The 26,445-nt window shown below is 47.1% G+C and overlaps 2 protein-coding genes across 9 annotated transcripts; both read left to right on the top strand.

Moving 5' to 3' along the window:
• Window positions 1-663: 663 nt before the first annotated feature.
• Window positions 664-8,886, top strand: Siglecl1 (SIGLEC family like 1). Of its 3 annotated transcripts, none has more exons than XM_087591992.1 (6): window positions 664-770; window positions 3,031-3,094; window positions 3,825-4,106; window positions 4,456-4,561; window positions 5,339-5,489; window positions 8,732-8,886. In XM_087591992.1, exons 2-6 carry the CDS (start codon window positions 3,070-3,072, stop codon window positions 8,846-8,848), a joined length of 681 nt encoding a protein of 226 aa, XP_087448118.1. In that variant the 5' UTR covers window positions 664-770; window positions 3,031-3,069; the 3' UTR covers window positions 8,849-8,886. The 3 variants fall into 3 exon arrangements, with proteins under 3 accessions (XP_087448118.1, XP_087448123.1, NP_001408401.1); XM_087591997.1 differs by lacking the exon at window positions 664-770 and adding an exon at window positions 1,079-1,150; NM_001421472.1 differs by lacking the exon at window positions 664-770 and adding an exon at window positions 1,104-1,394 and having other exon boundaries at window positions 8,732-8,873.
• Window positions 8,887-11,783: 2,897 nt separating this feature from the next.
• On the top strand, window positions 11,784-25,848 carry LOC130062809 (uncharacterized). Of its 6 annotated transcripts, none has more exons than XM_087593150.1 (9): window positions 12,768-13,023; window positions 13,180-13,347; window positions 14,043-14,144; window positions 16,053-16,343; window positions 17,775-18,056; window positions 18,866-19,147; window positions 19,286-19,388; window positions 21,755-21,888; window positions 22,009-22,879. In XM_087593150.1, exons 3-8 carry the CDS (start codon window positions 14,105-14,107, stop codon window positions 21,864-21,866), a joined length of 1,110 nt encoding a protein of 369 aa, XP_087449276.1. In that variant the 5' UTR covers window positions 12,768-13,023; window positions 13,180-13,347; window positions 14,043-14,104; the 3' UTR covers window positions 21,867-21,888; window positions 22,009-22,879. The 6 variants fall into 6 exon arrangements, with proteins under 6 accessions (XP_087449209.1, XP_087449344.1, NP_001408407.1 ...); XM_087593017.1 differs by lacking the exon at window positions 22,009-22,879 and adding an exon at window positions 23,310-25,699 and having other exon boundaries at window positions 12,832-13,023; XM_087593083.1 differs by lacking the exons at window positions 12,768-13,023; window positions 13,180-13,347; window positions 22,009-22,879 and adding exons at window positions 11,784-12,208; window positions 23,310-25,699.
• The last annotated feature ends 597 nt before the right edge of the window (window positions 25,849-26,445 follow it).

Below are 26,445 nucleotides of genomic sequence, written 5' to 3'. Positions count from 1 at the left end.
AGAATTATATTGATTCTCAGACAAATGCAAATTAAAATCTCAGTGAACCACAATCTCTCTCTCTCTCTCTCTCTCTCTCTCTCTCTCTCTCTCTCTCTCTCTCTCTCTCACACACACACACACACACACACACACACCCCAGAATGGCTAAATTTATAAAATGACTCTTATCATGTGTGGTTGATAAAGAGCAGGTTGTAAAGTGTTCGTGCATTTGACAGCATCTTAGAAAGCTAAGCATAGACTAGACACAGCCCGTGAATCCCTGATGTCCTGCTCCTTCACCTTGCTCATGATTAAAGCTAGATTCTTTGAAGAGTATGAAGCACAGTTAGTATTTCAACCCAGAGAGACGGGTGTAAAAACAACAAAATGTGACAATAACTACAAGGTGTGTAGTCTTAGTGAGGCAGTCAATAAATACAAATTTAAGATAATGTATTAGCTAAAAAGCCCTTTTGAAAATGTGAAATGGGTCGGAAAGTATATGTCATGAGTAAAGTAGAAGAAAATCAAGCAGGGCTTACCAACAGGGAAAGGAGTGAGCAGGATTGGAGGCGAAGGTGTGATTTGATGAGAGTGGTCAAGAAAGGCCTTGCTGAGGAAACTCGTGCCAAAGGTCCAGCGTCTCATAGTAGCTTCTGATTGGCTCAGAGCCACAACAAAGAGGGGCGGGACATGCACGTTCAGCTCCAGACTGTGGTGGCTGTGCATCGTTAACCTTGCTGATTGGCTGTACCGTGGGAGCCCAGTTATTCGTTGGCTGCTGAGTAAGATGCTTATACTTCACCAGGTCACTGACAGACAGGCAGACAGATAGACAGACACACACGCCCATGTGCCCCCCGCCCTCAGTGCAGAGCCTGTCATGGGCCTTCTTGTGGCTAGAGCCTGGCAGACAGATGGGCTGCCTGGGCCTGTGGGAGGGTCTAGGAATTCTTGTGCATGGACATTGTTTGTCCCTGATGAGTTTCTTGGGACATGGAGTTTCTCCCTTAGTCAAACAGTCCTCAGCTAGTGGCATCCTTGGACCTCTCACGAGGCAGCCACAGAGCGGTTAGGCCGCTCAGTAACCTCAGCACCGAGGTACCGCGAGCTTCTTGGTTCATCCAAAGCCAATTCTGGATCGGCAGAGAGTGACTGCACACTGGTCGGTTCGCCGAGTGCCTCTTTCTATGCTAGCCAGCCTGTCAGTCTTCAGTACTTGGCCAGCTGTTTATCTTGCTCCCCTCAGTTACCCGGCCAACCTGTCATCCCTCTGTCACTTATTTGTCCTGTCTCTGTCGCACTCTTCTTCATCCTGTCACCCCTCAGTCACTTTCAGTGTGTCACCAAGTTAACCTGAAAAGAAGCTAGTGGATCACCATTCTACTAATAGAACAAGCCAGAAGCCTGTGAGTTAATGATCAATTTAGTGCCCATGTGAGCTAGATGTGTAAATCAGTAATCCAATAATCCATATCTGTCATACCTGCCAGGTTAATACATTAATTTGGCTCCCACCAGTCTCTTGGTAAATTAATTCTAATTACACGCTAATTATCTTAGCTCTTGGGAGGTGGAGGCAGGAGAATCAGGATTTCAAGGTCATCCTCAGCTATATAGAAAGACCAGCCTGGGCTACATCAGACTCCATGTAAAACCAAACAAAGAGAAAAAAAAATCTAACAGTTGGAGAGCACTTGGCTAGCAAGAGGGTTAAGGAGAGAGGCAGATAGAAGTGTGCCAAGGGACAATAATTTCGTGGAGCCCTGAGAACAAGACATGAAGTAAAACGAGGAGAAGTGATGAGCAAAGGAACGCCAGGAAGGGATCCATGAGGAGCCATCCCAGATGTACTCCTTCAAGTCTGGCAGAGAAGAGCAGGAAGAAGTCAGAATTATAAAGCTAGATGGATCCCTACTTCTCCAGCAACAAATCCCACTCATGTGATGTGAATCTAAAAACAAAAGTGGAGATGAGGTGATATTTGACCAGGGTGATGTGGTGATTTGCCGGCAAAGCTTGGGCCAGGATGCAGATTGGGTTTATTCCAATATCCAGAGAGGCTGTTTTTTTAATGGTTCAATTCCTTTACTCTGTCTTCAAGTCTTTTTTTAAAAAAGATTTATTTATTATATATAAACACACCTGAAAACGGCATCGGATCTCATGACAGATGGTTGTGAGCCACCATGTGGTTGCTGGGATTTGAACTCAGGACCTCCGGAAGAGCGGTCAGTGCTCTTAACCACTGAGCCATCTCCCCAGCCCCCTCCAGAGAGGTTTTTTTAAGTTGGAAAAAAAAAAGAAAGAGAAAAGTCGACAGAACAAAAATGAGGCTCATGTTCAGTGTGAACGTAAGGAATGTTTGTAACCGGGAAACCTGAGCGTCCTTGTGCCATGAGGGTAGGAGCAATCATTCTTTGTAGGTTTTCCTGTAATCCTGGTACTCAGGAGCCAGACACTAGCCTGGTCTCTACAGCCAGTTATAGCGATCTTCCCGTTTCTGTCTTCCAAGTGATGTGATTACAGGTGTGAGCTATGAGCTTCTGATTGATGTATTCAGACTCATTTCTGGACAGTGCAAGGAACACCAAAAAGTCTAAATTCTACCCGCCCCTCTGAATCTGTCCCCTACCCCTCACATTTCAACTCAAGTACACCATTCTTTCTCAACAACAGAGGCCTCTTCCATGGTCACCTGACCCACAGTCATTCCCAACCTGGCCATTTCTTAAATAGCCCCAGTGGAAGAAGTCCAAAGAAACACACGTCTTGACCCCATCTCTGCGTGGTGAACCATCTTTCCATGCATCCCTACTAGCTTTTGAGAGCTTGAAACACCCCAATACGCAGTATCGGGGCTGCACAGAGGGTCTTAGTGGATGTTCCCTATCCCTAGATACACCTGAGCATCTTGTCCCACGTACTTGCTTCTCCGGGTCATCCGATGCTTGGGATGACCAAGAGGGTCTCAAGTACCCGCTTGTCAAGGATGTTTCTGCTCACCCACCTCCTCATCTTCTCTCACCACCTCATTCCCCACAGGGAATAGCACTGTGTGCCTGGGAATTCTTGCTGTTGCATATGGACCTGCCACATTCACACCTCGGTGAGTCGGACAAACAGCACTTCTAGAGCTGTCTGGGGTAGCTGCAGATGGGACTGTGAAGAAAGAGGAGAGAAGAGTGTATGGGGCAGAGTAATTCTGGATTAGACATCATCTCTGTGTCTAGAATCCCCCAGGAAGGTGCTGAGAGCATAGTTCAGCAGGAGAGCCCCTGCCTAGAATCTCCCAGTGAGGAGCTGGGTCATGGCTCAGTGGTAGAGCCTCTGCCTAGAATCTCCCAGTGAGGAGTTGGGTCATGGCTCAGTGGTAGAGCCTCTGCCTAGAATCCACCAGTGAGGAGCTGGGTCATGGCTCAGTGGTAGAGCCTCTGCCTAGAATCTCCCAGTGAGGGACTGGGTCATGGCTCAGTGGTAGAGCCTCTGCCTAGAATCTCCCAGTGAGGAGTTGGGTCATGGCTCAGTGGCAGAGCCCCTGCCTAGAATCTCCCAGTGAGGAGTTGGGTCATGGCTCAGTGGCAGAGCCCCTGCTTAGAATCTCCCAGTGAGGAGCTGGGTCATGGCTCAGTGGTAGAGCCTCTGCCTAGAATCTCCCAGTGAGGGGCTGAGAGTGTGGCTCAGTGGTAAAGCATTATTCAGCATGTAGGAGGCTTTGAGTTTCACCCCCAGTGTGGGCAACATAAAAAAGAAGGCTGAGTCCTGAAGGAAGATGAAAAAGGAAAGTCAGGTCTCATTCCTGACCCCTGACCCCTGATCCTGACCCTCCCTCTCCACAGAACCTGCCAGACTGCTTAACTCCTTCTGCTCTGTGGAGAAGACATTGCAGTGCAGCTGTTCCTTCCATGGGATCCCCACTCCCTCTGTGCAGTGGTGGGTGGATGGTACTCCTGTGGATGTGAACAGTGGACATGGTCACCTCCAGGTGACCTCTACCACACTTGGTCCCTGGGACAACAGCACCCTCAGCCTGGCCAAGGACCCAGAAATGGGCACAGTTCTTCTCTGTGAGGGAAAGAACCAACATGGAATCGATGGTTTGAGCATCCTACTGATGTCGAGTGAGTGTGGGGACCTGGAGACTGGGAGAGGGCAGTGAACAGGGAAGGACTGGCACTGAGGCAGGGAGAGGAGTCACAGCTTGGAATCCAATTCTGAGGTCTTAACGGCTTCCTGGGGGAGTACAAGATGGCTCAACAGGGAAAGGGTGCTTGCTGCCAAGGCTGACAGCCTGAGTTCAATCCCCAGGTGCCACAGGGTGGGAGGAGAGAACAGACTACTGCACCTCTGACCTCCACATGCACACTGTGGTGCGTGTGATGCCTCTCCACCCCCCCCAAATAAATATAATTTAGAGATATGTTTTTACTTATATAAAGAAAGCCTTACCAAAATGCCTTCTATTTTCAGGAAGGGGCCCTTTGGCTCCCCAGATTTTTCTTGAAGCTCTGTTACAAGGTGTTGTCTACGCGACCTTGGCAGTCACACTATTTTTTCTCTGCCTCCTCCCCTTCATGTGAGTATGCCTTAGCTCGTTTTATGTTACTGCAACAAAACAGCTGAGATGAGCTCATTTATGAAGCACAAAGGTTTACTTATGTCAGGGCTCCAGAGGCTGAGGAAGTGCAAGAGCACAGTGCTAGCATCTAGATCCAGCAAGGGTTTCTTGCTTTATCACCAGGTGAGCTGCAGAGCAAGCACCCTGTCTCATAAAGTTACTAACGGCATCATAAGCAACCCCTCTAATCCTATCTGGCAGCAAGAAGGGTAGTAATTGGGACTGGCTGGCTGTCTATCAGGAGGAGAGGAGGAGAGGCGCGCAGTGGTACAGCATGAAGAGGAGGTGTGTTCAAAGGCAAATGCAGGCTGAGAATATTGCTCAGGTGGTAGAGTGCTTGCCTGGCATACACGGAGCCATGGGTTCGATCCCCAGCACTGTATAACCTGAGTGTGATGTTGTGTGCCCATATTCCCAGCATCAGGAGGTGGAGACAGGAAGACGAGAAGTGTAAGGGCATTTTTAATGTAGTGAGTTCAAGACTGGCTTGGAAGGATACATGTCTCAATAATCAATCAATCAATCAATCAATCAATCAATCAGTCAGTCAAATGACAAGCAAGTGCAGAGATGGCTCTGTAGTTAAGAGATGAACTTGCAGAGAAGTTGGGTGGCTTTTCCTCGATAAAAACAACAAGCTGGCGGTACTGTTGAGACTCCAGACTTGGATGCTGATCAAAACCAGAGCCCACATGGGGAGGCAGAGAGGAACTGAGCAGAAACACATTTCCTCAGAATGAAACTTCTCAAGATGAAGCAGGCAAAGAAGTGTGTGCAGATGAGGGCACAGCAGGGCTCTACGGCTGGAACAGACCAGGCATCCCATGTGAAGCCCCCAAAGCCCAGGAAATCCAGAAGTGAGCCACCCTCTGAGGATCAGCTCTTGGTGAGTGCCCCTTCCCCCCAAAAAGGAATCCGGTCAAGCGGAACAGTGTTAGTGGGAGAAGACTTGCATGCTGCTTTGGAGAGATGCTGCCCAGCCTGAGCCTGTATAAGGCATGATGAGCTTGCAGGTTATTGTACAGATACTGAAGTTGAGGCTCCAAGAGCCTCATGGGATAAATTAAGATACATAGTTTATAGGGTAATTAGAATTATCAAAACTCAGTCTCTATACACCACACACACACATGCAGCATATACACATAAACATAGACTCACTAAACATACCACACACATACACTCTATAAACATATCATACATATAAACACATAGACATACAGACACATCATAAATACCACATACGTGTGTATATGCACAATATACATACATGCCACATACACCACACATACACATCCATATATACCTACATACTGACCATATGCATACAACACACACATATGCAGACACATACTTACATACATGCATACATACACACACATACACACATATACATACTCCATACATATATATACACACATACATATGCACACAACACACATAAATATAATACACACATACACCAGTCACAGACACACTCCATATATAGACATACATACATATATACACACATACATACATACCATATGTATACACACACACACACACACACACACACACACACACACACACACTGAATCCCCACAGGGGAGTGAATTAATTCCACCCACACACTCTCTAGCAGTTAGTAGCATCAGAGTGGAAACCGCAGGTTTGGCCTCTGGCGTTCAGCAGCCAGCAGCCACCTACAGATTCAGGCCCAAGTCAGTGCCAAGTGCTTGGAGACTAGTTAATCCTTAAGTCTCAGCTCTGTGACCAAATACCTGACAGGAACAACTTAAAGGATTTATTTTGGCTCATGGTCAAGGGATACAGTCTGTGATGATCAGTGTTAGCTGTCAGCTGGACAGAATATAGAAATACTCAGGAGACATGCCTGTGGAGCCTGTCTTGATTTCACTGATTGAGGTAGGAAGGCCTGTCCACCGTGGGTGGCATCATTCCCTGTCTGGGATCCTGAACCGTATAAGTGGAGAAACAGAGCTGAACACTAGCTAGCCCGCATAAGTTCATTTCTGTGTTTTCTGACTGTGGTGGGGATGTGATGAGCTGCTTCAAGTTCCTGCTGCCTTGAGTTCCCCATTATGAAGGACTATACCTTGAGCTATGAGCCAAAACAAACCTTTCTGGTTGGAGACATGGCTTGGTGGTTAAGAGCACTTCCTGTTCTTTCCAGAGGACCTGAGTTCTGTTCCAAGCATATACATCAGACAGCTCACAACTGACTGTAACTTAGTTCTAGAGGATCCCATGCCCTCTCTGGCCTCTGTGGGCATGTGCACATATGCTCATATAGTCACACAAACACACATAAATAAAAACACGTTAACTGCCCCCCTCCAGGAGCAGAGAGCTCAGGCAGGAAGCAAGCCCAGCCTCTAACTCCCAAAGGTCCACCCTCACTGATCCACCTGTTACAGCCATTCATCCGTCCCCAAGTGTTCTACAACTTCCCAAAGCAGTACCTCCAGCTGGAGAACAAATGTTCAACACACGAGAGTCTGGGTCTAATTTCTCAACCAAACCAAATGCCAGGTTGCCCCTTCCTTCGCCCTGAACCCTACAGCCCCAGGATGTCTTGGATGGACTAGTGCTTGCCTCATTCTTATTTGGGGTCTGTGAGTCTGCAGGGCCGTTGGCACCCTGCTGTTATTAGTTACCTTCTGTTGTTCTGATAAAACATCAAAACCAAGGAAGAGTTTGTTGGGCTTGTGGTTCCAGAGGGTTTAGGAGTCCACCGTGCTGGTGGTAGCAGGCAAGAGAAGGGATCTTGCATGCTCAAATTAAGTAAGAAGCCAGGTGTAGAGAGTAAGTGGGCCAGGCGAGACTATAAACACTCAAAGCCCATCCCCAGTGACATGCTTCCTCTAGGAAGGCTGGGCTCCACCTTACGCAGGCTCTGTGGCCTCCCTTAAACAATGCCACTAACTGGGGGAATAAGTGATTGGATACAGGAGTCCATGAAGGAAATTTCTCATTCCAACCACCTCACCAGATCCCTCCCAACGCCCTGTGCACAGAGCTAGTGTCTCTTTGCGGATAAACCATATGCTGTGCTTTAAACATGAAACACACACACACACACACACACACACACACACACACACACACACACACACACAGGCTTGTGTAATTCAAACACTTGTTTCTCAGCTGGTTGTGCTGTTATGGGAGACTATGGAACCTTTAGGAGGTGGAGTCTGGCTGAAGGAAATGAGGGTGTGTGGTGGTGTGACTTAAGCTTCTATATCCTGGTCCCGGTTTCTGTCTGTTCTCTGCCTCCTGACTGGAGACTCAGTGTGACTAGCTGCCTCATACACTTCTTTCCATTACCACCCCACCTCAGTGGGCTGTATGTTTTCTTAAACTGTGAACCAGAATAAACCTTCCCTCCCTATGCTCCAGGTATTTATTTGGTCAGCAATAAGAAAGGGGACCAATGCACAGGCATCTCTCTCTCTCTCTCTCTCTCTCTCTCTCTCTCTCTCTCTCTCTCTCTCTCTCTCTGTGTGTGTGTGTGTGTGTGTCTGTCTGTCTGTCTGTCTGTCTGTCTCTTTTCTAAAACACATTAAAAAAATCACCCATTCTAAATTAAGCACATTTTAAAGAAACACAGTAAGCACCAAGTCACTCACATAGACTGATACAGTGACCATACAGAAAGTACTCTTTAGGTCAGAAAGACCCAGTATCTCAGAATGACAGGCATCTCTCTTATCCCACCGGTATTTCCTGCAGCGTCTCCTAATCTGCAGGCTGCGCTGTGTGAGGTCCCAGGAATGGGTCAGACTCAGCCCTTGCCCTCAGAGACCAAATTATCAAGCTGGCAGGGAAAGGTGCCCTCACAGACAGAGAACCAAGCCAGAGGGTGAGGTGATCCAGAGCATAGTGAAAAACTTGCCTGAGGATATCATATACAATGTCTCAGGAATCTGAGGGACGTTCTGGGAGTCCCTAGTTGCACCAGGGAGCAGTCAGAGGGGAAAGAGAGGGTGAGTGGGCTCCAGCCAAGGTATTGTGAGGAAAGTTAAGCCAACATTTGATCCATGTTTAACTTCAGGTGTGGCTCCTTCCCCTGGAAATCAGTTACATCATCTCTCTCTGCCCTGCTCCTTTCTCACCTTTCAGGAAAAGGAAGATAATCTAAAGCTGAGGAAGACCATGGAGACTGCATCCTATACAAAGTTCCCATTACCCTGGGAATTACAAAATCCCATGGAGACCCCAGAAGCCCCAGGTCCATAATAAACTTGAAGTCTTGAGAATTTGAGCTCAGTAAGCCCTCTCAGCCTCGATTCATCCCGTACACGCCAAGGCATGGAGACTACTCTTGGCCCTGGTCTCAGGACTTTTGACAGTCACCTAGTTGATTTGTTACTTGGATGAGCCAAAGGATACGGGTCTCACTGTGGGGCAGAGTTAGAGGGGAGTTTATGTGTATATGCTGCATGTGTGGATTACATGGTATTGTGAAACAAGGGATTTCATCCCTTTCTTCATGACCAGTTCCACAATCTGACCCGAAGACACAAAGACTAAGACAGAGGATACACACACATACATACAGAAACACACACACACACACACACACACACACACACACACACACACACAATTATATTTTTATTCCAATTCTGACGTTAGTGCTTAGCAGGTGGCCCCTTTGCACAAGATCTCCCATCCCATCTCTCTGCCTTAAATTTCTGTTGGCTCACACAAAGTATACTCGAGTGGAGACTAGGCTATGAAAAGTGGTATCCAGAGACACAGGTGGAAAAAAATATGCCATGATGAATTTGAATTCAAAGTTAAAACGTTGGAAGGTTATGTCATGGGACCACATCCTCACCCTCAGAATTTCGATTCCTCGGAAGCAGGAATGTGCCTGTCAGTCACAGGAACTTCCTTGTTCCATCAGTACTGGGAATGGCGCCTAAAATATAAAATGCACACAGAACTGTCCGTGAAGTACTTGAATAAATGAATGGATTCCTCATGAACTGTTGCAAGGTTTGAAGCAAACCAGTGGGATAGGCAGATGGACTATAGAGAGAGATTGTTCTCTGCGTGAGAGATATGATGTGTGTGGTATCTTTGGAAGGGGCAGAGGTAAGACAGAGGCAGAGAGCCTACTTAGGTGAAAACTGTAATGTCTCTTGTTGCTTTTATGGCTTTCCTGGGGAGATGTAAAGTGTTGTATTTTATAAAAAGAAAGAGAAACCAAAGATATGTCTGGCGGAGGTGTGGTAAGGTGTAGGGGAAGGGGGTGCCTCTGTGGGCCCGTGTTGAGGCATCCCTTCCCCCTGAGGGACCAGCCACCGGATGGTATAGTATAGAATAGAGTTTATTCAGGACATGGGGAGGGGAGTTGAAGGAGTAGAGACAGAGAAAGGAAGAAAGAGAGAGAGAGAGAGAGAGAGAGAGAGAGAGAGAGAGAGAGAGAGAGGAGTAGAGGAGTAGAGGCTGGCCATGAGCACATGGAGGGGGGGTGGGAATGGGGAGAGAGAAAGTAAGGAGCAGGAGCAAGAGGAGAAGAAGCGGGCAGGAGGAGAGGAGGGGGACAAGCAGCCTCTTTTACAGTGAGTCAGGCACACCTGGCTGTTGCCAGGTAACTGTGGGGCAGAGATTAGACTAAATGCCAACACACAAAGAAATTTGTATTCATTCCAAAGGAAACCAAAGAAAAAGATTCCGATGTGTCCAACCTGTCCAAATAAATGTTAGATTCGCTGACGGGAACATGGGCGCCGTGTGCGCAGTGAGTGGTACTGTGGAAAGTTATGTTGTAGTTTGTCTGTTGCTGTGATAGAACACTGGCTGGGAGCAGCTTGGAGGAGGAAGGCTCTATTAGGCTCAACATCCAAATGACAGTCCATCACTGCGTCAAGGCAGGAACTTACAGTGAAACTATGGAGGAACACTGCTTACTGGTTCTGTCACAGGCTCGTGCTTAGCTCACTCTCTAATACAACCCAGGATCCCCTTGCCTAGGCACAGTGCCACTCTCATGTCTGGTCCCTTCCGTATCAACAAGACAACATTGCACAGGCGATGCTCCCCTGATGTCCAGTAGTGCACATACACCGTACACTCATAAAGTAGACACACAAATTAATTTCGTGAAATGTGGGTGAGTGGTAGGAAGAGAGTGGGCAGAATACTATGAAAAAGAACAGGAGTGATGTTGAGTCTGAATAGGAGTCAGAGAAGGCACCTTAAGAGAAAGGAGCGGTGGTTCTGAGACCTAACATGTGAGTGACCCAGAGGGAGTGGGAGGTTGTGGGCTCAGATTTGAGAGATGTCACATGGTCAAGACCACAAAGCAGGTGCAAAGTTAGAGGGTGTAAGTGTATTTTAGAGGGGGCCAGAATTTGTGGAGCTCTAAGTACTGTTGTGAGTTTAAATTTTTAAGGTGTGTGTGTGTGTGTGTGTGTGTGTGTGTGTGAGAGAGAGAGAGAGAGAGAGAGAGAGAGAGAGAGAGAGAGAGCGAGCTTTAATAGGGCAATGGGTCCACTAGTCCTGCAGTTACAGGCAGTTGTGAGTCTATGCTCACATGCAGGTTCTGGGAACTGAACTTGAGTCGTCTGCCAGAGCTGTATGAGCTGTTAACTTCTGAGTCATCTCTCCAAGCCCCACGTTTAGCTTTTATGTCCACTCTGGGAGAGCTATTTCCTCCTGTGCTTGGTAATTTGGAAAAGTGGCTTTATTTTTTATTACACCTCATTTATCGTGTCTGTGTATGCACATTGGTCACTGGACAACTTGTGGGAGTGGCCCTCTCCTTCCACCATGTGGACCCTGGGGCTCCGGTCATCAGGCTTCACAGCGAGTGCCTTTATCTGCTTAGCTATCTCTCAAGTCCTGGTGTAGCTTTATCTGAGTGAAACAGTATGTTCATCGGTGTTGAGTGACTTTTCCTAAGGAAACCTAAACATGAAACATCTATCTATTCACCCCAAGGAGAGCACCGGTAAAAAACCAAAGAAACACCCAAATCTAGCTTGGTGTACCAGTGAGGTTTCTGAGCTACAGGAGTGTAGGGTGTAGGTGAGGAACCACTAAGAGGAACCTGGATGACTCAAGGGCAGTTGTAACCTCACAAAGCCCACTCTAGGACGAGTGATGACTCATGAGAGGTGTGGCCCTGGAGCTCCCTGGACTGCTAGCAGGCAATTGGGGCAGTAGTAAGTCTCCTCTGTAGAATATACGCACCTATATACATATTTAAATATGTTCAGATACACACACACACACACACACACACACACACACACACACACACAAACACACTGGGGGAAGAGCCTTGTAAATCTTGTACATTTCAGGAACTCTCTGGGCTTGTGTTTTTCTTCCTTTGCTGTAACATAACCATTCGAAGTCAAAGGAAGCAGCTATGTGGACCATTGATGAAGACAGAGTCTTCTAAACTGGCTTGGGCCTGCTTCCTCCATAGAAACCCCTCAGAGAGGGACCAGAACATGAGGTGGGAGGGGAGAGTGTTGGTAGGTTTGGCAGAGGAGAGTCAGAGACGGAAGGAAAGATGGAATAGCCACCCGTGATGGCTTATGGCTGTAACCCCAGCACTTAAGGCTTAAGGCCATTCTGGTAAGTTCCAGTAGCAGGTCAACCTGAGTAAAATCCTATCAAAACAAAAGGAACAAAGAGAAAGTGATGGGGCCAGGTTGGAAAGGGAGCAGGGAGGGCTTGGACATGGGAGGGGAGTGGTGTCCTCTTGTTCTGTTGGTTATAGATGACTTATTTACAGGGTAGGAAACGAGGGGGTACACTCAATGTCTTCTGATCGACTGTGGGAGTCAAACCTGGCCAGGCATTTGTTCCTGGATCAATACCTTCCACTCATCTATCACCTTCTTGTGCGGAAGTATTGAGGTACAAATGTCCTTTAAGAGATGGCTAGCCCAAACTCTTGCAGAGCCTAGAACTACCTACCTGCTCAAGAAAAAAGAAATATTTTAACTGGTGGAGGCTCTGTTTTATAGAGTTGATTGATTGCTAAGGGACCAGCTCTGAGGAGGGAAATCTGCTGCTTCTCCGCGGCTCCGCCCTCCATAGACTCCCATTTGGCGCCTTTAGACTCTGATTTGTTCTGAACAGGCATGCGCCTGCTCGTTGGTACCTGTGTGGGCGGGGCTTCTCAAGAAGTGAGTGTGTCTGAGCTGGTCAGTTAAGGTTCCTCAACCTTAGTCCCTCCCAGTCTACGCAACGTCATTCCTCCCGTGGGTTCATCGGGTGGGCATTGTGTCCTTGAATCAGCCCAGTTTGCCCCCTAGAACCTAACTTCCCCAGGCAGTGTCTATAATTGTAAGTCAGCCCCTCACCGGATGCTTTCTGCTAAGCTTCTCTGACCCAAGGGAAAGAATGCCCAGGAGCCCGGAGCCCTAGGAAACCAAGACCAAGAGGTAGAATTGGAGAAGAAATTGATCATTTAGAGGGAGGGCCAAAAGTTGCTGTTGGAATCGGAGAGACGGCATATCACTTAAGAGTGCTTACAGCTCTTACTGAGGACTGGAGTTTCGTTCCCAAGTCAGATGACTCACAACTGCCTGTAACTTCAGCTCCAGAGGATCCAGTGGTTTTTTCTGGTCTCCACTGGCGTCTAAAGAAGAACAGGAGTATCAGGAGGTCAAAGCCAGATAGGACTACAGAGGGGATTGTAGGTCAGCCTCGGCCACAGATTGAGACTGGACAAACAAAAGAGAACCAGGACAGTTCCGAGTTTACAGGTGAGGAAAAGGAGAGCTGGGTAGAACGGGCCTGAAGCCATTTACCCCTGAATTGCTGGAACACAGAAAATTTTCCACCCTTTGGTTTGAACTACATGAGACCCTGTGTGGAAAAGTCAAAAATGAGGGCTAGAGAAATGGCTCAGTGGTTAAGAGTTAAGTACTGCTCTTGCACACACACACACACACACACACACACACACACACACACACACACACGAAAGTATTTACTTTTTCACCTTATTGTCTTTATTTTTAATGTGGCTATGTATCTGGAGGGTGACTGTGTATATACATGCATATGTAGATTAGGGGACAGTCTTGGGTGTAGACCCAAAGCGACTTCACAACAACCATGCCTGATCCCCCAACAGTCTTAAATCTTATCACAAACTTTGAAACCACCCTGTGGGATACAAAGAATCCAATGCCCCAGATCTTGAAGGAGAAGAAAACAGACAGGATGGGTAGAGAAAAGAGAACAGATATGTTAGGCTTTCAGGGAGTTATGGGGAAGTCATCTGTCCTCAAAGTTCCCAGCATCTATTTCCAAGAGGAACCCAGCTCACAAGGTGAAGAGATCTTACGTGTGATTGAGGAGGCAAAGGGTTCCATTAAGTAGCAATGTTATTTCTTCATCCACTTCTACTCTATGGCTGCCTTTGTTCTCACCCATCCCAAATCATACCCTACAGGGCATTCTGTCTGTGGTCAGAGTCAGCAGCAGGAACCATCCTTGTTTTCTCTTGTCTCTGAGATGCTGTGGGGGCTCAGATCCCTACTTCTGCTGCATTTGGGTAAGCAACACACATCGTGAGACCCTTGCCTGGGGCGGTGGAAAGGGAAGGGGAAGGAAAAATTGCTATAAGCTACAGCTGAGTTACAGTCCACGTTGTTATTACAGAGGACCATGTGACTCTGAGGTTGGGTAACTTCCCCCAGGAGACTATTTCTATTCCCTTGCAGATACAGAGGGCAAACACACGAGAGAAATAATTCATTAGTCCAGCTTGGGGACCCAATGGGTTTATTGGTATTACTTACGGGAGAAGGGTGGTTTGGAGTCAACTTCATCACCTTACCAACCGAGCCACATCCTCAGACCCTATTCCATTAAACTCTTTTAAAAAACCATTTTTATGGGCTGGAGAGATGGCTCAGCAGTTAAGAGCACCTGACTATTCTTCCAGAGGTCATGAGTTCAATTCCCAGCAACCACATGGTGGCTCATAACCATCTGTAAAGAGATCCGATGCCCTTTTCTGGTGTATCTGAAGACAGCTACAGTGTACTTATATATAACAAATGAATAAATCTTTTTAAAAAACCATTTTTATTCATTCTATGTGTATATTTCCTACATGCATGTAATGTAGCTTGATCATATCCACCCATGGCCCTGCTCCAGAGCACCCCCAGGACATTCCTAATTCTGCCTCCCAACTGCAAGTTTGCTGCATATTTCTTTTATGCCACTGAGTCTAGTTTCTGCTGTGCAGAGGTCATAGGGTGGGGGTTATCCAGTGCAACATGGGCAGCCTACCAGTAGCCACCTCCCAAAGCAAAGTGACTCCTGCCACAGCTGTCAGTAGCTTCTCCACCCTTGTGGTGCCATGTTTAGCTGGCTTGGTCTTGTGCAGGTGACTACCCCTGCTATGAGCTCATGACTGCAGGAGCCACATCATATCAAGAAGACAGCAGTCACAGCTCTCGTCTCCATCTCTATCCTCTGTCCTTTCTTGTGTGCACGCACATACACACGTGAATGAATGCATGAATGGAGAAATGCAATGAAAAGGTGACATTTTAATTCGGAGTTGGCCAGGGTATCAGAGAGGACTGGGTTTGCAGCTGAAGAGGCTTGCAGGGGCTGTGAGGCCACAGTGGCTGTGTATAGTTTCTGTTGCTATGGTAAAACACTGACAAGAAAAAGTGGGGAAGAGGGTTTATTTAAGCTTACGGCTATAGTCTATTGTCAAGAGAAGCTGAGGGAGGAACCTGGAGGCAGAGACCATGGAGGTCTGTTTGTTATCAGTTTGTTCTCCGTGGCTTGCTCAGTCTCGTAGACAAACCAGACCTACCTACTTAGGGCTGGCACCATGTCCACAGTGTGCTAGCTTACCTCCCATGTGAATCAGAAATCAAGAGAAGACCCCACGCGCATGCGTGCAAAGACACACACACGCACACACAGAGAGAGAGAGAGAGAGAGAGAGAGAGAGAGAGAGAGAGAGGGAGAGAGAGAGAGAGAGAGAGAGAGAGAGAGGGAGAGAGAGGGAGAGAGGGAGAGAGAGAGAGACCTGCACAGAGGTAGATTTGATGGAGGCAATCCCTCAATTGAGATTCCCTCTTCCCAGATGTGTCTAGGCTTGTGCTGAGTTAACAAAACTATAACGCATATCAACTGTCTGTCCAGAGGGAATTTCGGGCAACTGTGACTGCCTTGGGGGACTTGCTTTAGAGGGGATGTAAGTGAACAATACTACGTATGCCAAGGACTCTGTCATGAATCACATGACTCTTAGACTCTCGAGTGTGGCTTAATGGTGCATATTCATAAAGACCTTCTTACCAAGAAGTCACTTCCCAGAGCTGGGCGAATGTAAACCCTGTCCTGAATGACTGTGGTGTGACCCTTTGATTGACAGGCAAGACTCTGAAAGCCTGAGGTGGGACTGGTTTCCATTTTAGATCTCTCCCTACAGGGTTCCTTTCTCCAGTTTTGGTTGATACCAAGAAGACAGCAGTGGAAGATGGTCTATGCAGTACAGTCCCTTGTGTGATTGAATTTTCCAAGGCGCCTCTCAGAAAACCCATGATTGTGAGCTATAGGCTTAATGAAAATATCAGCTTCCATGCTGGCACCAGCCAGCCCAGGGGCCCCGTGGCTGATCTCTCCACAGAGGAGGTGGAATACTGCATCCTGCTGACCCACAACATGCTCGGAAGGAAAAACATGACCTACTCGCTCTATGTAGGTCTAGGAGCTCAGAAAGGTACTGTCGTGAGGGTGGAGGTTGGACTCGCCATGCCACATGATGTTCGGGCTCACTCTCTTAGTGGTTTAGGAAGTAGGAAATCTAGAGGGAATGCTGGTGATCAGGTTACTTCACCAGGTCCTGGGCTTTATAAAACCTTTGGCCAGTCACACACGCAAGTATGAATGAAGTAATTGTTTAAAAAACCCAGCCAGGGATTGGTGATACAGGCCAGTGGATAAAGGCACTTGCCAACAGGCTCAAAGACCTGAGTTCTATCCCTGGGACCTACGTGATGGAAAGCAATAACAGACCCCTGCAAGATGTCTTCTGACTTCCATGCATGTGTGCCTAGCTACATATAAATTAACCAACTAATGTAAAAATTACAAAACCTTAGCTATTTAGTTTGTAAAATGATATAATGCTTTAAGTTCAGTTGGTCTCCCTCTTAAGTAGAAATTTCAGAGACAGAAGCAGGAGTGGCTTATGCTTGTAATCTCAGCACTCCGGAGCAGCGGTGGTAGAAATTCCAGGAGTTTAAGGTTAGCCTGGGCTACAGAGCGAGTTCCAGGTTTGCCCACACAGAACAAGGTGTGGTAACACACATCTGTAATCTCAGTGTTCCTGTGGTGGGATGGAAAGCAGAGGCAGCAGAAGCCTGGGAAGCTGAGAATCCACTAGCCTGGAATCCACAGCAAGAGCCCGCCTTGAGCAAGGCAGAAGGCAAGGACTAACATCTGTATGCAAGTCTGTAAGGCGTCCTCTTGACTAATAAGATGGCCCAGCCCACTGAGGGTAGTATCACCCCGAGTGGTCCTAGGTTGTATAAAAATGCAGACTGAGAAAGCCAATGAGCAGAGTTCCTCTTCTTCAGCTCCTTCCTCCCGATCCCTGCCTTGAGTTCCTGTCATGACTTCCCTCAATGAAGGAGTGTGATGTGGACGTATAAGGTGAAATAAACCCTTTCCTTTCCTAGTAGCTTTGGTCATGTCTTTATCACAGCAATAGAAAACAAACCGATACAGTGTGTGTGTGTGTGTGTGTGTGTGTGTGTGTGTGTGTGTGTGTGTGTGTAAGTCACAACTTATCAGCAATCTGTTCTTTCTCTCACAATATGAGTCCTGGGTATGAACTCCGGTTGTTGGAGCTGGTGACAACTACCATTATCTGATCAGCCATATTGCTAGCTCCAAATAATGTAATGTGAATCTTTCTAAAAATCTAGACTTCAGGATCAAACTCCTTCATCTTGTTCATGCGCCTGGGGGTGAGGTGCAGTGGGCTTCCTGTTAGAAAACAGAAATTGGTGGGAAATCGTGTGACCATGGCAATCCCAGGTTCTGTGGGACTGCTGGAAGGAGTTTGGGGGTTCCAATAAGAAGTACCACGCAGTGACATACCCGTAAAACACTGATCTAAACATAACATTTCCTCTCTCTCCTCCAGACCTGACCCAAAAGCAAGAGCTTCACATCCCAGGAAGTAGTATGGCTGGAGAGCCTGTGTCTTTGACCTGTACCATCCACAGCACCTGCCAAGAGTCCAAAGCTCTTTTTCTCTCCTGGAAAGGACCCATTATGTCTTCTAGCACAACTGTCCCCATCAACCCCTCTTCAGCACTGGCCATTGACCCCAAACCTGAGGACCAGGACACCACTCTCAGATGCCACTTAAAGCTATCCCTAGATAACCTGTCCAGCAGTAAAGTAGTCAAGCTACAACTGGTCTGTGAGTGCTGGGGGTACCATGTGGGCCTAGAGTCCAGGGGAAATGTTGAGCCCCAGAGAAAGACTTGGGTCCAGAAGGAGAGTGGTCACATTTTGAGCCTAGGGGTTTGAGAGATCACAGTGCAGTCTGTGTCTGGTGCAGATTTCAAACACCAAAAATGAAGGAGAACCTCTCTGGGTCTCAAAGTCTCCAAATCTTTATGGTAATCGAATAAGGTTGGGGGTTATAGAGATGGCTTAAACAGCTGAGGGAGCTCACTACATGCATTTGTTACTTTTCTGTTGCTGTGATAAAACACCTTGATCCGGGGAACCTATGAAAGAATGTTCATTGTGGTTCCAAAGGGATAGAGTCATCATGGCAGACCTAGAAGCCGGAGCATGATGCTGAGAGCTCACATCCTTTACCATAAACAGGAAGCAGAGCACACACAGGAAATGACCTAAGATTTTAAACCCTCAAAGCCCACCTCCAGTGACATACTTCCAACAAGGCCACACCTCCTAAACCTCCTCAAATAGCACCACCAACTGGGCACCGAGTGTTCAACTACAGGAGCCTCTGGAGCACATACTCATTCAAACTACCTCTCTTGCAGAAGAACGGCGTTCAGTTCTCCCTAGCACCCATGTTGGGCAGCCTAGTTCTAGGGGATCTAGTGCCCTCTTCTGGCCTCAGTGGGCACTGTACTCACATGGACATACACAGACACACATATGCACATAATTATAAATAAATTTGGGCTTTGGAAGAAGCGAAGGAACATGTGGATTCCTCTCTGACTGACCTCTGTCCCTTCTTCCCCACAGCACCTGCCAGGCTGCTGAACTACTCCTGTCTGCTGAAGAGAACACTCACCTGTAGCTGTTCCTTCCATGGGATCCCCACACCTTCAGTGCAGTGGTGGGTGGGAAGGACCCCTGTGAGTGTGAATAGCATAGATGCCATCCTGCACATGACCTCCACCACGCTAGAATCCTGGACCAACAGCACCATTCACCTCATGTGGGAGCCAGAAATCATTAAGAGTCTTCGCTGTGAGGGGAAGAACCAATATGGAGTCCATGCCTCTGGAATCTTCTTGATACCAGGTGAATGGAGAGAGGTCCAGTATGACTGGGTGGAAGGCTAGCGCCTGAGGGCCAGGATGAGAACAAGCACAGCGCAGAAGGAAGAGAGTGATAGTTTGAAGCCTCAGGATGACCGTGTGCTCCTCCCTTTCCTCTCAGATAAGAGCTCCGTTTCCAGCGTGTTCCTGAGAGGACTCATCCAGGGGATTGTGTATGGGGCCATCGCATCTGCTTTGTTCTTCTTCTTCCTCGTTGTGCTGGGGTGAGTATTAGAGTTCAGGTTCAACACCAAACCCTCCCTAAAGCCCGCCCTATTGACAAATTTGTAAAGCTACATTTATTCTTTTGAGTGTGTGTGCATGCATGTGCATGTACGTGTGTGTGAGTGTGTATGTGTATGTGTGTGTATGTGTGTATATGTGTGTGTATGTGTGTATGTGTGTGTATGTGTGTGTGCACACATGAGCATGTACGTGTGTGTATGTGTGTATATGTGTGTGTGTATGTGTGTGTGCCAATGCATGTGCATGTACGTGTGTGTGTGAGTGTGTGCACGCTTGTGCAAATGCATGTGCATGTACGTGTGTGTGTGTGTATGTGTGTGTGTGTGTGTGTGTGTGTGTGTGCGCCAATGCATGTGCCGTCTGTAGTATACATGTGGAGATCAGGAGAGAGCTTTCAGGAGTTGGCTTTTTTCTTCTGCCATGTGGGTCAGTCTTGATTGCAGGCTCCTTAATTCACGGAGCCTCTCACTGGCCTTTCATTGACTCGTGACGCTCGTTTTCTTCATCCCGTTCACTTCCAGTTCAGTCTCTGTTGAGATCGACTCCTTGCTAAGTTCCAGCCATTCTTTATTTGCATTTAGGGTTATACATATCCCTCTAAGCATAAAGGTAACTGCATCTCACAGATGTGATTATGAACTATGTTACCATTTGACTGAAACATTTCCAATTTCCTTTAGGATTTTTCAACCTATTAGAAATATTAATGCTTTCTAATAAATTCCTCACACTCTTCTTCAGTACTGAAGGGTGAATGTAGATCTTTGAATGTGCTAGACAATTGTTCCATCACTGAATCATGCCCAAGCACCTCACTGGGAGAATCTAAGCAGGGAGCCTTCCACTGAGCCATGCCCCAGCCCCTCACTGGAGGACTCTGGGCAGGGCTCTACCATTGAGGTACATCCTCAGCCCCTCACTAGGGGATTCTAGGCAGGAGCTGTACTACTGAGCCATGCTCCCAGCCCTCTTTATACTTTTATTTTAAGACAAAGCTTCAATACACTGGTCTTGGATTTTTCTCACCTTCAAAGTAGCTGGTATAATAGGCCTGTACCACAGGACCAACTGATACTCTTTTTAGCTTAAATTAAATAGGGTCATAAAGTATGCTATATGTAATACCAATTTATTTTCCTTGCAGCAAATTGATGTTAAAAAAAATTTCTACACTCGCTTAAGTGAAATAGGCATTTTTCATTTGTTGAATGTAGTCATCATACACACTTCCTTCAAGTCAAATTCATTCAAGATGGGGCTGGAAAGATGGCTTGGAGTAAAAGTGCTTGCCTCCAACCCCGAGGGCCTGAGTTTGATCCCCCAGGCTTACATGGTAGAAGAAATAATCAACTCCTGCAAGTTGTCCTATGGCCTCCACCCTCATGTTTACCCAAGCCCCCCACAGAGAGAGACTCACACATACAATAAGGAAAAATGTAATCTTACGAAATTCATTGTGTTTTCAAGGTCTCCTTCAACTCAGCAAACAAAAGCCAGCCCTATGTTTATGTAGAGCATGGCTTCCTTACAGCTTCTTCCTGGTCCCTGGCAATGCTTTCAAAACTATTTTCAGTCATTTTTAATAGAAGGATGGTTCTCAGACAGGAAATGAAAATTTGGATCCTACTCTCTCAATTCACACAGAAGCCAAAGAAGGCTTCTTCATTTGGAAAGGGATAGAGACTTAGGACCAGCTATAAAAAAAAACCTGGCTCCGTCTGTTGGGATGAGGGAAGGTGTATATGAAGTCTCCAGACTATTTCCACTGAATAGAACACCAAAAGCCTGAGAGTTCCAAAAATGTTAAAGAGAAGGAAGAAATATGTAAAATAAACTTGTACCCACACAAAAGAGATATGCGTGTATACACAAATATGTATGTGTGTATAGGTATATTATATATATATATATATATATATATATAATATGGAGAGAGAGAGAGAGAGAGAGAGAGAGAGAGAGAGAGAGAGAGAGAGAGAGATTGAGATTACAGAATTGTAAGAGAGAAAGTACCGCCATGAGGGGGTCACAAAGGGCTAGGACTTTGTTCTGTACTTAATGGGGAACCTCAGGAGGGCCGTGACCAAGAGAGAAACAGAGCAGTTTCTAGGGCTTGGAAGGTGATAGCCTAGAGACCAGGAGACGGGGAGAATCCATACCAGGCTAGGTTTGATTTCCTTCGGATGAGTGGGCCGTTCACAGCATGTGGAGACAGCCTGGTATTCTGGCAGCAGCCCAGGGCTGGTTTGGGGAATGGTGGTGATGGTAGGGAGTCAGGGTGTCTAGCACTGAAGTCTGGGTGGGATTGAACACACAGCATTCACCACAAAGTTCATTGCCTTAGAATGAAGATACTTAATTGGTGGGAGGAAAATCAAACTTGCAAGAACGAAGAAGCCCCAACTCTCAAGAAACCAGTTTGGGGAGGAGCCAAACCGGCTGAAGTCGGAAGCTGAAGGTGCACTAGCCTTGGCTCTGGTAAGTATGCTCTGCTGGCGGAAGGGACACAACCCCAGTCCTCTCGGCCTTCCTGGCCACAACCACCAGAAGGCGCTCACTCCTTGGGAACAGCGATTGTAGCCCTATCCTTGCGCTCAGCTCTGTCCCAGCTTGAACGGAATGGAGGGGAAGCGTCTTAACTGGAAGTGCGTCTGGGGTTGTACATTCTTCACGCCCCGCGCGGAGGTCCCATGGAGCAGCCAAGCCCTGCAGAAACCGTGGCAAGGACCCTATGGACCTTCAAGCCTAGCACTGTCCCACGGCGCAGACCTTTCAGACACCAACAAGGTGTTGCCTGTTGGGAGGAAATTCTAGTGTAAATGCTTTGTAAATGCTGGAGTCGCCATGAAGAAGTCCCACAGGATTAGTGCCTTCGAACCACAGATATTTTATTCCTTAATTCTGGAGGTTAGAGACCACAAGAGGAGTGTCCAGGGGGCTGGCTTCTCCTGGGGACTTTTTGCTTTACCTGGAGATACCCGTTTCCTTTCTGTGTCCTCACAGGCGCATCTCTGGGTGCATTTGTGTCATCATTCCCTGCCCCCCCTTCCTCCTCTGACATCTTTTTGTTTGTTTTCTGTAGCTCCAGGTTGGGCATGCAGGGCCTTGCTCGTTCTGATACTGGAGCTCCTCAAGAGCTCCATTGCTCATCCATGCCGGGCCCCTCCCTACTGGAAATTCCTAGCAGAGGGTTCTTTGAGAACTCCCTAGGTCCCAGCCGCTCACTGGAGCATTGCAAAAGAGTGCTCTACCACACTTCTATTTTCTCAATCCTCATTTACTATTTTTTTAAAGACAGGGTCTCACTAAGTCAATGGAGGTAACCTTGAACTCTGAGACCCTCCTGCTTCATCATCCTAGTAGGTAGGAAGATAGTTGTCCCCCATTTCAACCCTAATTTCTTGTCATAGCCCATATTGGAATTTAATTCACCCACATGAACTCGATTGCCTCAGTAAAGTCTTGTCTCCAAATGCATTTGTATTCTAAGGTGGTGAGGGCTTGGGTTTCAGCAAGGAAATTGGGATGAAGGCGCTGAGGGTGTGGCTCCATTGGTAGACTGCTTGCCTAAGTACATGAAACTCTGGCTGGTTTGACCCCTAGCATCACACAAATGGGGTGTGGTTCATACCACATTCATCCCAGCACTGAGAAGGCAGAGGCAGAAGGATCAGGATTTCAAGCTACGTGGTGAGTTGGAGGTCAGCTCGGGCTGCATTAGACCCTGTCTCAATCAGTCAATATCAATCAACGGCAAAAAGTAAGGCATTTTTATGAGCAGCCCCTTTTAACTATGGGGTGAGGATTAAAGAAGCCAGTCCGATCCCAGGAGTGGGGGACTGAGAGCGGGAGCTGGACTTTCCAACACCAAGGAAAGGCAGCCTCTGTTTCTTCGACAGCAGGGCTCTGGAGAGAGAAAGAAGAGTCCACATGGGAACTGCAGATGGATTGTGGTGCATGGCAGACTCCTCTAACTTGACAGACCTGCAGAAGAACAAGCCATCACCTCTACCTCAGACTCCAGAGCCAGAGACCTACGGACCAGCTCTCTCTGTGGCTGGACAAACCCACCCCTCTCCAGGCTTTCCCCTTCTCCCCTACCCCTTCCTCCTTTTCCTCTCCCTCTCCTTTCCATTTCTCTCCTCTCCTCTTCTCCTCCTTTTCTTTCCCTCTTCTTCTCTCCCCCTCTTCTTCCTCTCCCCACCCTCCCATCTTTCTCTCCCCCTCCCACACTCCTCTCTTCTTCCCACATTTATACCCCCAACTTCTGCTCTTTTTCTCTCCATCTTTTTCTTTCTCTTCCCTCTCCTCTTTCTCCTCTTCCTCTTCCCCTTCCCCTCTTTATTTCTTCCTCTTCCTCTTTTCTCCTCTTGTCCTAACCTCCATGTAGTCTCTTCCAGAGTGAGTGGCTTGGTCCTTGCCTATGGCTCAAGGGCAGGTATCAGTGGGCCCTTGGCTTCACCCAAAAGTCATGCAGGAAAGGGTTGGCTAGAAGTTCAAGTATGGGAACTGGGCATTCAGGGAGAGACTAATTGTAGGACAGGCAGAGACAACAAGAATGAATCAACCAGCTACCTTCTCTGTATGCAGTGAGACTTCCTACAAAAGAGAAGAGTCCTGAATACAATGTCACATTGCTGGCCACAGTTATTCTGCTGTGGCTGGGCTCTCTTAGCTTTACTCACTCTTTGTATCTATCTCATGTTCTTGGCTCACACATCCCATCCCACCTCATCACGACCATGCTTTATTCTGTCTCTGATACTTCACATTACTTTGGTTGCTTTGTAGGTTCCATGCATTTTGGGGTGGATGTGGACCTCTTTTCAGCTGCCCCTTCTCTCTTTGAGTCAGGGTTTCACATAGCCCAGGCTGTCCCCCAAATTGATATGTAGCCAAGGATGACCTTGAGCTCTTGATTTTCCTGCTTTCACCTGCCTTGCGCAGGGGTGACAAGCATGCATCTCTAGGTCTGGTTTATGTGGTGCTGGGATGGGTGCAAGCACTCCGCTGACTGAGTCATATGCCTGGCCTTCTTTTGTCATTTCTCACTCTTATCTCCCTTCCTTATCTTTCTCATTTAACAACCGTTTCCCCGTGTACCCAGAACGTCACTCTGCACTGAGTACTATGGGAACACATGGTCAAAATGACTGGTGACAATCCAGACCAAGACATAGATTTATTTAGTAGGAGTAAAGCAGAAGATGCTTCTGTTCCCATCTAGGCTAGGTTACCTTTAGGATCTTCTGGACTGCTTTTTTTTTTATATCAAATGATGACTAAGCCCCCCACTGGAATGGTTATAATTTAGTCAGCAGCAGGTGGTTGGCTCTGGAGAGGAAATGACAGAATGTCAGGCAGACAGCTGTGTGATATCTCCTATTCCCACAGATAAAGGGAGCAACTGAGACTTCATTCTGAGACCTAAGTCAATACAGCAACCCCTGGGACTTGGTAGGGTCAACATATCCACCTTATAGAGCAGGATAAGGAGACATGCATGGTTCAGAAGTCTCTAGGAAGAGGGGCATTTCTCCTTGTAATGTCTCTCCAGGGTCCTTCTGCTACCCATAGCAAGTCAGAACTATGTAAAGACTGTGGCTCTGTTAGTGCAAATCAGTCAATAAAGGGTGATATCTTAGTTGCTTTTCAATTGCTATTACAAAACACCATGACCAAGGCAACTCACAGAAGGACAAGTTTATTGGGGGCTTATAGTTCCAGAGTCTTGGAGTCTATAACCATCATGGTGGGGAGCATGGCAGTGAGTAGGCAGGCAGGCATGGCATTGGAGCAGTAGAGGGCTCACATCTCATTCACAAGCACAGGGTAAAGGAAGAGAGCATATACATGCTAAGTGGGAATGTGGTAGGCTTTGGAAATCTCAAACTCCACTTCCGGTGACACACCGCCTCCTACATGGCCACACCTACTAATCCTTCCCAAATAGGTTCCCAAATCAACTGGGGGCCAAGCATTCAAATATGTGACAAGTAGAAGCCATTGTTATTCAAACACCCATAGGGGACTTCACAGAGTTAAGAGACAAATTCCAAACACTATGACAGTGTAAGCTTTTCTAAATCCAAAAATATGAAATCCAAAATACATCAGAACCTGAAACATTGTTAGAAAGGATCTGATGTAGTCCAGACTAGACTTGAACTTGATATGTAGCCCAGAATGACCTTGAACTCCTGATCCCCCTACCTCTATCTACCTCTCCAGTGCTGGGATTACAGGTGGGCAACACCATGCCGAAATAAATAAAATGTTACTAAACATGAAAAGCTTCAAAATTTGGTGATTTGAATTTCAGTTCTCCAGATTAGGATGTTGAACCGAAATTAAACCCTTGCTTCCTAAATTGCTTGTGCCAATAAATGCTGTCATAATGAGAAAAAGTATTTAATAAACATCAAGCCTGCAATACTTCAAGGAAGAGGAAATGGTCCTCTGTAGTGCCCAGTGGGGCAGAGTGGATAGAACTGGCCCGTGTGTTGTGTACCTGTCCTGTGCCATTCTGTCGCACACTAGTGATCTGCCTTTTGCTGGTCTTCCACTTGCCTACATGAAGGATTCATAAAGGCTGGGGCTACAGGTCAACAGTAGACTGCCTGTCTGGAATCGCCAAGTAACGAGCTAGGGGTGTGACTCTGTGAGAGTCCCTGCCTAAAACCCTACATTGAGAGCCTTGGGTGTGACTCAGAGTTAGAATATCTGTCTAGAATCCCCTCCAGTGAGAGGACAGGGGCATGCTCGGTGGTACAGCATTTGTCTAGAGTCCCCCATTGAAGGGATGGGGGCTGACTAAGGGGTATATGACTTGTCTGGCAAGCCCAAGGCTTTGGGTTAAATTTAGTGATTCAGTGGATTCTGCAACTTATGCCAGCTGTCTTGAACCCAAAGAATGGGGACCCCCCATCACAAACATGAAAAGAGAACTATTTCCCCTGTTGTTTAGCTTAGCTGACTTAGCTCTTACAAAAAAAATTAAGTAAATTATTACATTCATTTGTTCTTTATGGGAGT

The sequence above is a fragment of the Rattus norvegicus genome, chromosome 1, assembly GCF_021556685.1.
Source record: "Rattus norvegicus strain SHRSP/BbbUtx chromosome 1, alternate assembly SHRSP_T2T, whole genome shotgun sequence".
Lineage (NCBI taxonomy): Eukaryota > Metazoa > Chordata > Mammalia > Rodentia > Muridae > Rattus > Rattus norvegicus.
The sequence above is the reverse complement of the archived record's forward strand: the minus strand, read 5'-3'. Positions and strand labels throughout refer to the sequence as shown.